Below are 14,873 nucleotides of genomic sequence, written 5' to 3'. Positions count from 1 at the left end.
TCTCCAAAAGGCAATACATTCTGAATGGTGTGGCCAGCATGCTGTGTTTTTTTTTTTTTTTTATTTCTTTTCTTTTTCCCCTTTTTATTTTCTCCCCCTATCCATGTCAGTTATCGAGACAGAAGTTTAAAAATGTAAAAAAAAACGTTTGGATAATCTATCATACATTTATGGCATTGCTGTATTCTTTATGTGTTTTTTCAATAATAGCAATAACTTTTTTTTTGTTTTAAGGGGAAGATCATTTTTTGCCTCCAGTACAAACACCAACTGAACTAGTAGGACTAACAGTGGCCTCTATGCCAGCCCCTCAGGAGTCAACTTCTATTCAAAATATCTCTCTAAAGCATCCATGGAAGGAAATACAGTACGTGGACCTTATGCTTTTTCCATAAATGAATAATAGACTCTAGGCACATACAAACGGCGTGCTTTCGCTCTTAACCACTACAATACAGGGCACTTTCACCCCCTTCCTTCCCAGCCCAATTTTCAGCTTTCAGCGCTCTAGCGCTTTCAGTGACAATTGCGCGGTCATGCTACACTGTACCCAAATGAAATTGTTATCATTTTGTTCGCACAAATAGAGCTTTATTTTGGTGTTATTTATTCACGACTCCGTTTTTTTTTTTGCGATATAAGCGCAAAAATAGCGGAAATTTGGAAAAAAAACAATATTTTCTTTTTTCTATTTGAAAAGAAATCCAATAAAATCTAATTTTGTCATAAATTTAAGCCAAAATGTATTCTGCTACATGTTTTTGGTAAAAAAAATTCCGTTAAGTGTATAATAATTGGTTTGTGTGATCACGGACATATGTACGCAAATGATCATGTACATATGTGTGCAGGTGATCACGTACATATGTGTGCAGATAATCATTGGGACATGTGATTTTAGTGGGACATATGTGGGGGACATGTTTTTATTATTAGGGACATGTGTTATTATTATTTGGGGACATGTGTGTTTTGGGGACATATGTGGGGACTGTGTTTGTACTGTGTGGTGTGTTGTGTGTTTACACTACACTGATGATCAGTGAGTAAAAAGCTGTAAAAAGCAGCCCATACTCACTGATCATCAGCCGGCTGCAGCGTTCTGCTCTCCTCTCCTCAGCGGTGACTTCCATGTGAGGAGAGGAGAGCCGATTGCCTAGCAACCGGCTGTTTGTTTACATCACATGACGGCCGTGATTGGACACGGCCATCATGTGATCAGGAGGGCCAATCACAGAGCCCTCCTGCCGATCTGAGATGTGGCGTGTCCGGGTGACACGAGCACATCGGGATCACGCCGCTGCGCGGGCGTGCGCGCGCGCGCGATCCCGCTACTCCTGAATGACGTTCCTGAACGTCCTATCAGGAGTAGACGGCTCCCACCCGGCCGTATATATGCATTGGCCGGGTGGGAAGTGGTTAAACACCAAATTTTAATTTTCATGTCAATACAGCTATGTAAAGTTCTGATAAAATTGTGTTGAAGCAGTGTTACTTGCAGGCATTTGATTTATGGGTTCACATTCTGATATGCTAAAATATTTGGTGTACACAATTTTCTATAATATTATTCTGAGAGCAAAGAAACCTGCTAATTAGGTCTTGTGACAGACAGACGGTTTGTCACTGTGTAAGGCTAAACTCAACAATACGCTAATCGAAATTCGTCTGGTTCGGCAGGACTAAATTTAAATCAGCGTGTGGCTATCCCCACTCGACAATTTGATTGGCTTCTTTGAAAGGGACATTTTGGAAAACATTTTTGTATCTGCAGTTGCTGATCAGTGTATTCTGACAGCTGCATGCACAACTGCATGCACAACTGTCAGAATATAATGTTTCGGCAGTGGAGAATTACTCCATCCACCTCATTTGTGCTGGCTGAGCGGAAAAAGTAAATGTGACTAGTTTACACTAGCAGCAGGCCTTGTCGGCCCTCTGAAAAGCCATTTACTTTTCAGCGGCATTTCACAGGTGGTGACCAGCTGTTTTAACCCTGTAAATGGCAGGTGCCACGCCATTTTCACTCAGTTGCGGCATGGCAGCATTCACTAGAATGGGTGACGTTTGGCAGTGACCCTTTACTATTATAAATGAACAGGTAATGTTGATTGTTGAGTCATAATAGTGACAGATCACTCAGCATAGAGAAGGGGCAGGGCTTTGTGCTGGCTGTACCTCCCCCTCCCCCCACAGGAAGCCCCATAATTTGGGTTTCAAAAAGGGGTGGCGCTACAGCCAACATATATATACTGTGTATATGTGTTTTGCAGACAACGGGGCCACTTCTCAGAGCAGGACCAAGTGCTGCTTGGTCTCTCAGGGAGTTAATTAAAATGTAAAAGCATCTTTATCGATGCTTCTTTAAACTTAGTGAATGGGAATAATTTTACAATTCTCACACTTTTTTTTTTTTTTACAAACTTTCATTTACACAAGTATTTTAGCTTAATAGAAATCTTATTGGCTTTCATTGATGACCTCACTATTTGGAAATACTAGTTGCCTGGTTGTTCTAGTGATGATTTGGCAGTACTTTGAGTTACTGACCCAAAACAAGAATGGGGAAAAAAAATTCTGACACTTCTCTGACTTTCATTCGTTTTTTTTTTTTTTACTTTGCATTATAAAAGCCAAGCAAAGTTGAGCAACTAGTATTTTTTTCAGGTGAGGCCAAAAATGACAGCCTTCATATTTCCCTTGTGACTGACAAACTAAAATGAAGGTTAAATTGGATGTAAGCCCTCACATATACCCAGTGAAGTGAACAGCCTCAGATGATACACAGAGATGAAACAAATCTCCCTACATAAGTTTTACTTGTATATCTGCTGACTTCAGCAACAGAGGGAAGGAGCAGCAGAAAGACACGGCACTTAGGGCTTTAGAGAGAGATATGTAAACACTACAGATATATTAGCCCAGGTCAGGTTTCATGAATCGGGTTTACATCCACATTAAGTAAGTGTCAGAAACCATGAAATCAGACAGAAGTACAGTTAAATCTGACTTGTTTAATAATAAAAGTAAAAAGAACAAACATAGTCAAAACATAGCTAAAGTTCAGTAACCAGAACAGATAGTGAGCCAAGCCAGAAGTCAGGGATAAATGTAGTAGAACAGCAAGCAGGGTCTGGAGACAGAAGGAATGTCAGCAAAGCAAGTCTTTGGCAGAGATCCTCTGGACTGGACGGCTTAAGTAGGCAGGACTGATAAGCAGGATATCATCAACAGCTAAGTAACTGTGGAGAGATAGGGAGCTGGCAATTAGCCGACAGCTGATCGGCCAGCTCAGAGAAAGAAGGGCTGAGCCCAGCCCTGACAGTAAGTTAAACCACCTGACATTAAAGTAGAACTATAGGCAATTTTTTTTCCATTTTGCATACAGTAAGGAAGGCAGGGCTGGACTGGGACAAAAATTTGGCCCTGGACTTCATTATGATCGGCCCACTTTAATTTTGAGTGTTCCCAACAGCGTCCCGCTTACATCAGAGAGTCCCCACCAGCAGCCCCCTTCACATTAGAGTCCCCAACAGCAGCCCCCTTCACATCAGATAGTCCGCATCAGAGAGTGCACATCAGCAGTCCCCTTCGCATCAGAGTCCCCACCAACAGCCCCTTTCACATCAGAGTCCCCACCAGCAGCCCCTTTCACATCAGAGTCCCCACCAGCAGCCTCCTTCACATCAGAGTCCCCACCAGCAGCCCCCTTCACATCAGAGTCCCCACCAGCAGCCCCCTTCACATCAGAGTCCCCACCAGCAGCCCCCTTCACATCAGAGTCCCCACCAGCAGCCCCCTTCACATCAGAGTCCCCACCAGCAGCCCCCTTCACATCAGAGTCCCCACCAGCAGCCCCCTTCACATCAGAGTCCCGACCAGCAGCCCCTTTCACATCAGAGTCCCCACCAGCAGCTCCCTTCACATCAGAGTCCCCACCAGCAGCTCCCTTCACATCAGAGTCCCCACCAGCAGCTCCCTTCACATCAGAGTCCCCACCAGCAGCTCCCTTCACATCAGAGTCCCCACCAGCAGCCCCCTTCACATCAGAGTCCCCACCAACAGCCCCCTTCAGGTTAGGTTTCATGAATCGGGTTTACATCCACATTAAGTGTCAGAAACCATGAAATCAGACAGAAGTACAGTTAAATCTCACTTGTTTAATAATAAAAGTAAAAAGAACAAACATAGTCAAAACATAGCTAAAGTTCAGTAACCGGAACAGATAGTGAGCCAAGCCAGAAGTCAGGGATCAATGCAGTAGAACAGCAAGCAGGATCTGGAGACAGAAAGGATGTCAGCAAAGCAAGTCTTCAACAGGATCACAGGAGATTCTGTGATGTTGACCAAGGTTCCGGCAGAGATCCTCTGGACTGGACGGCTTAAAAAGCTTCAAAAAGAATGGTGGGATCCGGAAGGAAAACCTTTTTTCTCCAAAGCCCATGTTTTAATTTTGAGGAGGACCCCTCTGCACTCTGCTGGTGCCCAGGTTGGATGCTGCTTTCTCACAGGTGTCGAGATCCACCGACCTTTCCTTTGAAGACGCAGGGGTTCTAAAGCAGTGGTCATCAACCCTGTCCTCAGGGCCCACTAACCGGCCAGGTTTGCAAGATAACTGAAATACATTACAGTTGATATCATTTGCTGCTCATTGATAACAGTATTCTAGTCTGTATCTCCCCAAGGTAATACATAAAACCTGGCCTGTTAGTGGGCCCTGAGGATGGGGTGGATGACCACTGTTCTAAAGGATACAATGGATAAACATATAGATCTTTTGCTCAAAAGATTGTGGCAATCAGTCATGAGCAATTTAAAGCCAGCAATGGCCACAACATGTTTAGCCAAGAATCTGGAATACTAGATTAACCAGCTAAAATCGTATATAGTGGCAGATTCACCCAAACAAGATATTTTAGATTCTTTTTCTACCCTGACCTTTTGCAGTTGCTTATAAAGCGGATGCTTCGGCTGAAGCAATTAAGATGTCGGCTAAATCAGCAGCCTTGACAAATGCTGCAAGAAGAGCTTTATGGCTAAAGACCTGGTCAGGTGACACATCGTCAAAAAGAAAACTTTGTGGGATTCCCTTTTCGGGTGACCTTCTTTTTGAAGATAATATTCTAGACAGGACAGCCAATAAAAAAGGTCCTTCCCGGTCAAAAAGAAAAGCAGCCCCCAAAATGTATTTTTCAACCTCAAAAAGCTCAGGAGCAAGACAGCAAGTTTCAGGGGAGAAGGAAAAATTGGTCCACACAAAAGGCAAAAGGTAAAAGCGGAATTCTTTTCCATCCTCCTACACAAGCCGAAAAAACCCCAATGACTTGACCCTGCGGGGGGGGCAGAAGGCTACAAAAGTATCTTCCGCAGTGGTCAGGGATAACATCAAATCAGTTTATTCTGACCACTCTCTCGCAGGGCTACACAGTGGAGTTTACCGAAAACCCCCCAAGAAGGTTTTTGGTGACGAATACCCCACAGGATCCAGTAAAAGCCCTGGCCATGAAGTCCTCTTTAGAGGAACTGATGGAGCAGGGTGCAGTGATCCAAGTGCCACTAATAGAACAGCAAGAGGGGTTCTATTCTCATGTCTTCCTGGTAAGAAAACCAACAGGAAAATTCTGATTGATTTTCAATTTCAAGCCTCTAAACAAATCCATCAAATACAGAAAGTTCAAGATGGACTCGATTTTTTCAGTCAGAAATCTACTGACGCCATGTCAAGTGTATTTTTTCCTAAAAAATTGAATTTCAAAGACCGTTGCGCAAATACAGTGTGACATAAAATATTGCAACAACCGCCAATTTATTCTCAAGGGTCTCTGTTAAAAATATATATATGATGTATGGGGGTTTAGTAATTTTCTAGCAATAAATACTGATTTTATCTTGTAAGCAACAAGTCTCAGAAAAAGGCTTATGCCCCGTACACATGATTGGACTTTCCGACAACAAAACCGTGGATTTTTGTTCGAAGGATGTTGGCTCCAACTTGTTTTGCATACACATGGTCACACAAATGTTGGCCAACAATTACGAACATAGTGACGTACAAGATTTATGTGATATCTCTATTACTAACGCTAGTTATATCTCCGTCTCGTACTTGATTCCAAGCATGCACGGACATTGTGCGATGGACTTGTGTACGGAAAGTCTGACAATAAACATTTGTTGGCGGAAAATTTTACAACAAATGTCCGATGGAGCATACACACGGTCAGACTTTTCACCAACAAGCTCACATCCAACATTTGTTGTTGGAAAATCCGATCGTGTGTGTACGGGGCATAAGTCTTTAAAAGAGAAGTAAAGGATTTTATTTACTCCCCAATTATACTTATCTAGCTGGATGCAGCACCAGTCTGATGCTGCATCTCTCCCCGGGCACCTTTACACTGAGAACCGAGCGATCAAACATTGCCGATCACTCGGTTCTGACTTCTCCCCGAGCAGAGAGCTGCTGACTGTCAATCAGCAGCTCTCAGCTCTGCCTCCTCCACATTCACTGGAGCGATGAGCTGTGGAAGGGTGGGGAGTGGCCATCTCAGAATCTCAGAGGCTCAATGAGAGGCTGAGCGGGGTGTCAGTCCAGGCACTTGGCGGACCCAAACTTCCATTGTCGTGATGACGCAGTGCCTGGACTGCATTCTGTAACGTCAGCAGAGAGCAGACTTCAGCCCACTCTCTGCTGAAAATAGGTCACAGAAGTGCAAAATGAATTGCACTCCTGTGATCCATAAGGGAAGTACAATCAAACAAGCTTTGGCTATACTTCTCTTTTAAGTGGTTAAACTGCCCTCATTTGCAGACCGAAGTTCATCCCTTTGAGCTAAAAGAACCAAATGATAAAATGTTTCTTTTTATCTCTCAGCACTGAGATCATGTTGTGATAAACTTTGCCGGAGGTTCTTTTTTTTGTTTTTGGATAGCTCTGAGCAGAGAACGGCTTTGCACTTGTTACATGAATCATGAAAATGCTGGATTAGGATCATGAGGGGGTATCGAGATCGCAATTTTTTTAATGATTAATCGTACAGATTTACAATGTACCTTTTGGACTGTGAACATAGAGCAAGATTTTTGTCCTTGGTTCAGAATGGCGAGCTATCACACTTTTCTAGCTTATTTCATACCTATAAAGCATGATGCTGAATGATCATTGTGATAATTATGTTGCTCTGCTGGGAAACCTTTCATTAAATATTTTGTTTAAATTCAGTAAAACCTTGGATTGCAAGCATATTTCGAATCATGCTTGTAATCCAAAGCACTTGTATATCAAAGTGAGTGTCCCCATAAGACATAATGGAAACTCAAATGATTTGTTCCACCATTTATTCATAAGTAACTCAACACATGCAGCCTGTACAATTTTTTAAACGTTGCCTATGGAGATTTTTAAGGGCAAAAGTTTGTTGCTATTCCGGGCGCAATTTTGAAGCATGACATGTTGGGTATCAATTTACTCGGCGTAACATTATCTTTCACAATATAAAAAAAAATTGGGCTAACTTTACTGTTGTCCTTTTTGTAAATCTAAATGTTATTTTTTCCAAAAAAAGTGCGCTAGTAAGAACGCAGTGCAAATACGATGTGACAGAAAGTATTGTAACAACCGCTATTTTATTCTCTAGGGTGTAAGGAAAAAAAATGTTTGGGGATTCTAAGTAATTTTCTACCAAAAAAAAATGTTTTTAACTTGTAAACACCAAATCTCAGAAAGAGACTCGGTCCTTAAAGTGGAGTTCCACCCAAAAATGGGACTTCCGCTTTAAGAGAAGGTGAGCCCCTGACATGCCACATTTGGCATGTCATTTTTTTGGGGAGGGAGCGGATATCCTCTTTTCAGAGGGTTCCAGCTACCACTGCCTTCTGGCGCACCCTCGACACCGGAAGGAAGTTCACTTATCCCCCCTCTCTCTAGGCAATCATCTGGGACACGTCACAGGTCTCAAATGATTGCGCAGCCAGTCGTGCGCGTGTCTCGTGCATGCGCAGTGGGTGCCTGCCTGTGAAGCCACAGCTGGGCACCCACATTTACAATACTGGCACCGCTGAGTGGAGGGGGAGATGATCAGGGCTTTGATTCCCCCGCATTGCTGGAACCTGGGATAGGTAAGTGTCCGAATTATTAAAAGTCAGCAGCTGCAGTATTTGTAGCTGCTGACTTTAAATTTTTTTGAAGGAGCCTAGAGCTCCTCTTTAATATAGTGATTGTTTCTAGTTGTATTAATAAAACATCTCAATATGGAGAGCACTGTGTTTCCTTCCCTTTGTCTTTGAGCATGGATTGATTTCTTGGAGTGAACATAACTTTTATCCACTGGAGAGGACAGAGCCAAGTCCTGGCTATTAAAAGGATAAGTGTGATGGACCTTTTCTTTTTAAAAGATCATATCAATAATGTGAGGGAGTGCCATAAATATTTGGTGGACGCTTCACTGGAAGTAACATGACAGTTATTTGAATGTTTTGTGTTCACATTTGTCTATGTCTTTAGGATATTCAGATTGTGGTGTCAGTATAATTATGTGGATCACTGTTTTTTAAATTTTTATATACACCGTGAAATAATGAAAGCGAGGTGGTTGAGGGACGGTATGTTTACATGCTTTCATATGTGGGAAACTAAGGTTTTCTGCGGCCACTTTGGCGGTGTGAAAGTTGAACTGGGTTTTGCTTCCCCCCTTTTGACCAGGAGCTGGTGGGATAAAGAAGGAAGGGCCGGAGTAAGCCCTTGTACACATGATCGGAAATTCCAACCACAAAATCCGTCTGATTTTGTCCGAAACTGGTGTTGCATACACACGGTCGGACAAAGTTGTCGGAAAATCTGATTGTTCGGAGCGTAATGACGTTCATTCGTTGCGACGGGACTACGTTCAGCCTAGTAGCCAATAGCTTTGCTCTCGCACTTTGATCTGAGCATGCGTGGCACTTTGTCCGATCAGAATGCTATACAAAGTCTGATTGGATTTTGTTGTCTGAAAATTTGAGATCCTGCTCTCAAATTTTTTCAGACGGAAAAAGTCCAATAGAGCGCACACACGATCAGATTTTCCGACAATATAATCCGATCGGACCGTTTCCGTCGGAATTTCGAACCGTGTTTACAAGGGCTAAGAAAGGTGCTCTGGCCTGGGACTCGGGAAAACCATCTAAGAGAGCTGTATTTGAAAATTGCTCTGTAAGAAATGAAATGGTTTGCAAAAAGCTTGTTTTGTCTGAGAGAAGCCCATCCCTTACCAGAAAGAGATCTGTTCTGTCTAGTTAGGAACTTGATGGTGAAGATTTATGTTCTGTTTTTGTTCTGTTTATTTATATTGAAATCTTTTAAAATAAAATAGATTACAAGTCAGAATTTTAAAGTGGTCCTAAAGGTTGAATTTTTTTTTACCCTAATGCATTCCCTGCATTAAAGTGGTTGTAAACCCTCACTTACTGTATACCCAGTGAAGAGAATAGCCTCATATATAATTAGAGATTAAACAAATCCTCCTACATAGGTTTTACTTGTGTATCTGCTGTCTTCCCCTTTCTACACTTTGAAAAGTGCAGATCATGTTATAAATCTTTCTTCTTCTTTCAGCAGCACAAAGAGGTGGGTGGGAAGACTGGGCTTATACTGTGTGAGAGCTGTTTGGAGGAAAGGGGCATCCTTTTTCAAAATTTTCAGTCTTTTTTCATTTATATTGCATAAAATGAAAAACCCTAGTGGTGATCAAATACCACCAAAAGAAAGCTCTTTTTTGTGAAAAGAATAATACAAATTTTGTTTGGGTACTGCATTGCATGACCGCACAATTACCAGTTAAAAAAAGTGCAGCGCTAGCAGATTATGCCTAGGGGGGTCCTCCTAAACTTTGATACTCTTAAGAGGGAGTTTGGGCTGCCGAATAAGATGTTTTTTAGATGCCTGCAGCTGCGCCATGCGGCACGGGCCCAATTCCCTGCCCCAATCTCGGTCTGCTCGAACCAAATTGAAAAGTTTCTTATAGGCAAATATGTGGATCGGATCCTTTCCTCCCTGTACCTTAGGCTCTCCATTTCGGAACCCGAGACGGAGTCTGCCCTTTTTAGCAAATGGAGGTCTGATCTCCCATCACTTGATGAGGAGGACTGGCAGGAGGGCATTCAGAATTATATTCCCCGGATGATCTCTGCGCGCGACAGATTTATCCAACTGAAGTTTCTTCATAGGGCATACTACACTCCACAGAGACTTTCGAGAATATACCCACTAAGCTCAGATAGATGTCCAAAATGTGGTGTGGAGGTTGGGACATTTCTGCATGTGGTGTGGGAATGCCCAGCTATTCAGACCTTCTGGAAGGGGGTGGTGGGGGTGCTGAATTCGGTGGGGGGCCTCTCGGTGGGGCTGGACCCTGTGGTCTTGCTGTTGGGGGTATGTGACAAAGTGGTGGTGGGTACACATAGACAATTGTTTGTATTTTATGCGGCATTTTATGCCAGGAAGACTATTCTCCTTAACTGGAAGAAGGCGGACCCCCCTGGGATTTCACAATGGAAAGGGCTGATTGACTCCGCCCTTCCACTATATAAGCTGACATACATGAGTCGTAAGTGCCCGTCCAAATTTGATAAGATTTGGGGATCCTGGGTGGGAGTGTAGATGGGCTAATAGCGGGATGGGTGGTTGCGGGTTTCAGGATGTTCGGATGTTCTCCTGTATTTACTTGCTCATTGCTGAATGATGTGGGTTAAAAGCGGTACTGATGTGAACTGTTTGTCACTATAAGCTATGTCTGGAGATGTGATTTTTGCTCTTTTTCCCCCCCTCCCCCCCCCTTTTTTCCTCTTCCCCTTCTTTTTCCCTTTTGCCTTATTTCCTTCCCTATACCTCTTGACCATCATCAGCTAAATTCTAAGTCTGTTTAACTGATTATACACTGAACACTCTGTTATGTTGAGATGTGCGATGCGCTGTTGTATCGCACCAATGTTTGTTTCATGTATTTAATGGTGATAAATAAAAACTTACCTGTTAAAAAAAAAAAAAAAAAGTGCAGCGCTAACTAGGAAAAAAATGGCCTGTTCACGAAGGGGATCATCAAGTGGTTGAGGTATGACCAAATATTAACCTTTTCTTTCAAGGGTGGGTCTTGTCCTCCTCCTGCTTCCCTGCTGTTGAGCGTACTGCACTAAAGAACAACATAGAGACCCAGGAGGCATATGTTTTCTTTCAAGCCAAACTCCTATACGAAAGATCATCATTTGCATGCCTTTACGTTACAGTAGTTCTCTGTAATGCATGCCCATCAAGAAAATCAATGGAAGGGAAGCGCCAGCTTGTGCATTGCATAATACACTATAGACGGAAATCTGGTCCAATAACTCCAGTACTTACATAGTACATGACCCTGAGCTCAGAATTATACATGTCAAATACTGTATATGTATCTCAATCATCTTTCCAAATACATATTTAGTTATCGGCCTAGAGTTTCGTTTTCAGTAGCTACTGCTTTAACTCGATTGTCAAATAACATGATTATAGGTTAGATTTCTGTATACTGATTTTTTTTCTTTTTTTTCTTAATAGGAATACAGTACGCAGTCTCTGTGTTACAAAGCCTTCTCCATCAACTAGCAGAAGTGTTTTTCATTTTGATGATTTAGAACCAGCTGCTGAAGGTAACATTGTGATATTTAGGTTTTTATCCATTTAAATTCTCTTTATAGGAAATAAATATATAGATATATAGATATATATCTATATATATGTGTGTGTGTGTTTAGGCAGGAAGCACATTAAAGAAGCCAAATGTAGATTTCAGAAAATAATTGTTTGTTTTTAGCCTGCAGCAATAGCAACCATTATGAGAACAAGCCTTTCTTGACACTTTTTTTCCATCTAGCAGAAGATGTGTGATTTTATACCTTCTTCATAAAATCTTGTGTACCGTACTTTAGAAAATACAACATCATTATTTTTGGATTTTTTTCTGTTGTCTTTTGGTAAATGATTTTGGCAATTTCTGGAGGACAACTGAAGCTTCATTTATTATTACCATCAAATTAGCATTGTGCTTTTATTATTTTTTTTTGGTTGTTCTTATTTTTATTTGAGCTATTACCTCCCCCACATACACACTTTATACTTTTAAAATATATAAGTGTAGAACATTAACGTAATGTTATTTTTATAATCGTATTATAAATTCTTAGCATTGTCATAAACCAAAGTTCAATCTCCTGCTATTAAGTTATGGCCTTGGTGTGATGACAACAATAACATATAATCAGTTTCTGTTTGATTCTCCAGTAAGTGAAGCCATAGCAAAGCAAGTTCCAAAGCTGTCTCCATCATTAAACTTCAACAGGAAGGCAAGAAGACAAAATTGGAGCGCAGCCTCTAATCATGACAGTTTATTGCCGGAAACCATCCATTTTGAAAAGATATCCAATCCCCAACAACAGATACAAGCATTGACGGAGGAGTTAAAGTCTCAAAAGGTGCACCTTTTTTATTTTATTTTTTCTGTTTTGGAGCCATGCAGCACTATTTTCTCTCTAACGCAGTCCTGATCAGAATAAATCAAGGTTTCTGAAAAAGTATAATTTAGGGGAAAAACAATAAATTGTTTAAATTAAATAAGAGCAGATTTTCCAAACAGATTAAAGTGTCAGAATCACTTGTCAATCAGCATTAAAGTACCCTTAGCCCTCATGCACTTGGATGTCTAGAGGCTTCAAAACCCTCTAGCATATAAATTCTTGGTGCTTTCCTGTGGCTCAGCATCAGTGGCGGCTGGTGGTATATATTTTTTTGGGGCAAACAATGCATCCACCCCCCCCCCCGGTCAGTGGTCACTGGCCCCGCACTTACCCCATTAAGGTCGCAGGCAGCGCTTTCTCTGGGTGGCGGCATCCCCTGTATCTCCTTCGCCTCAGCATCTGCATCTCCTCCTCCTAGGGGCCAATAGATCACTTCTCTTCTCGGCCAATTGGGTGGTGCTTCCTGATTGCAAGGGAGGAGAATCAGGAGCAAATGTTAATTTGCTATTGATTTTTTGAAAAAAAAAATCTGAATCCATGCGTCCAGCGCCCGGCATATAGATTAGGGAGCCGCATGCACGAATAGGGGGGTGGCCCTCTGAGCTCTGCATTACGGACTGCCACTGTTCAGTATACAGCCGACCATACAAGTTAATGGCTGCACGTGGCCTTACTTGTGTAACTGTCAATGGCGTCTGCATTGTTTACTCACGCATTTGGGAAAAACCCAGGGGATTTTCCTCTAGAGGACTTTGAATCCTCTAGACGCCTGTGTGTGTGAAACCACAGATGATTTTTACCGGATGACAGCCAAATATATGGGCACCTTCAAATCCAATTAGATGTCCCTGGCTAATATTTCCTACAATAAAATTAAATTTGCCAGAGTTTATTCAAAACGGAATTACTGTTGTTCCCTTAGAATAAAGTTGGCAATGAGGCTGTCTGCTAAGTGCATGGACATGCTTGGCTTTCCTGTTTATGTATGTCTTAAATCTGTAGCATGGTATGTTACAGCAATCTCTGAAGATGGGAGTGATCACTTGCCTAATGCAAATGCATCCATCCTATCATCAATTGGAAAAACTAAAAATATTGAGAGAAAAAACAAATATCAGAAAAATGTGAGATGTTGTCCTATGCTGGTTAAAGGCCTTTTAAAGTAACTCCACTTATATGGGAAAAAAATAGCAAATAAAAAAAAATATATATAGCATATACAATTCTGACACAAGTCATATTGTAATTGAACGTTATTAAAAATGATCTTTTCCATCTGCAGCTCTGTTTTTTCTGTACAGTGCAATGCAATATGGCAACCTGGAGGTACCTCTGTATGGGCTTTCAGTTAGGCTGGCAATACATGGATCTAAATTTGACTATTTCAGCAGGAACCAGCCAAGATTTGATTCATTTATGGACTGACTGTACCCAAGCCAATCTATCAATGGACTTGGGTACAACTAGCCTGTCTGATTTTTTTTCCACACAATTACTGCTGGCAGCTTCGGCCACGAGCAGCAATCAAGCTGTGTGGGCAGTGCTGTGCCAGTTCTAAAAGTGACTGTGGGGAGAATAATCCTGCACGCTGTCATGGGGAAGTACTCAGGTGGTGGGGAAATGCTCATCAACATGTTGAATGTTATACAGGTGTAACATTTAATGTGTTTTCAAGAAGGAGTTAGGGCTCTTTCACACAGGACGGATCCGAGCTGATCCGCCCCGTGAACATCCAACCTGTCAGAGTGCCGCTCTCCCCTATGGGAGATCGGATGACGACGGACTGCAGAGTCCGTCGTCACCCGATCCGCAGATGGATGGAAAAGTAGGTTTTTTCTCCGTCACACTTTTTCGGATCGGAGTGGGTTGGATGTCAGAGGACATGTCAACGCTGACATCCGATGCTCCATAGAGGTGTATGGAGCATCCGTTCAGGTTTGCCTAAAAAACTGACAGGCGGACCTGAATGTATCGGAAGTGGCAATTTTTTCAGGACTGAATAGAATACTATATGTGCATCTTAAAGGGGATAATTATTTTTTAATCATGACTTTAGAATGACTGGCTTTACTTAACCACTTCAGCCCCGGAAGGATTTACCCCCTTCCTGACCACACCACCTTTTGCGATTCAGCACTGAGTCGCTTTAACTGACAATTGCCCGGTCGTGCGATGTGAATCCCAAACAAAATTTACGTCCTTTTTTTCCCACAAATAGAGCTCTCTTTTGGTGGTATTTGATCATCTCTGCGGTTTTTATTTTTTGCGCTATAAACAAAAAAATTATCGACAACTTTGAAAAAAATGCATTATTTTTTACTTTTTGCTATAATAAATATCCCCCAAAAATA

At 41.9% G+C, this 14,873-nt stretch overlaps 1 protein-coding gene across 5 annotated transcripts in view; it reads left to right on the top strand.

Annotated features, from left to right (window-relative positions):
• Positions 1-14,873, top strand: part of TBC1D2 (TBC1 domain family member 2) — a 101,466-nt gene that overhangs the window by 45,976 nt on the left and 40,617 nt on the right. For all 5 annotated transcript variants that reach the window (XM_077476253.1, XM_077476254.1, XM_077476252.1 and 2 more), the window contains exons 4-6: positions 235-367; positions 11,567-11,658; positions 12,290-12,480. In XM_077476253.1, coding sequence (XP_077332379.1) covers positions 235-367; positions 11,567-11,658; positions 12,290-12,480 — 416 coding nt within the window. The remainder of the gene's footprint in view (positions 1-234; positions 368-11,566; positions 11,659-12,289; positions 12,481-14,873) is intronic.

The sequence above is a fragment of the Lithobates pipiens genome, unplaced genomic scaffold (assembly GCF_037356315.1).
Source record: "Lithobates pipiens isolate NorthernLeopardFrog02 unplaced genomic scaffold, aLitPip1_a1.2 Scaffold_13, whole genome shotgun sequence".
In the NCBI taxonomy this organism is placed as follows: Eukaryota; Metazoa; Chordata; class Amphibia; order Anura; family Ranidae; genus Lithobates; species Lithobates pipiens.
This window is presented reverse-complemented; position numbering and strand designations above follow the sequence as displayed.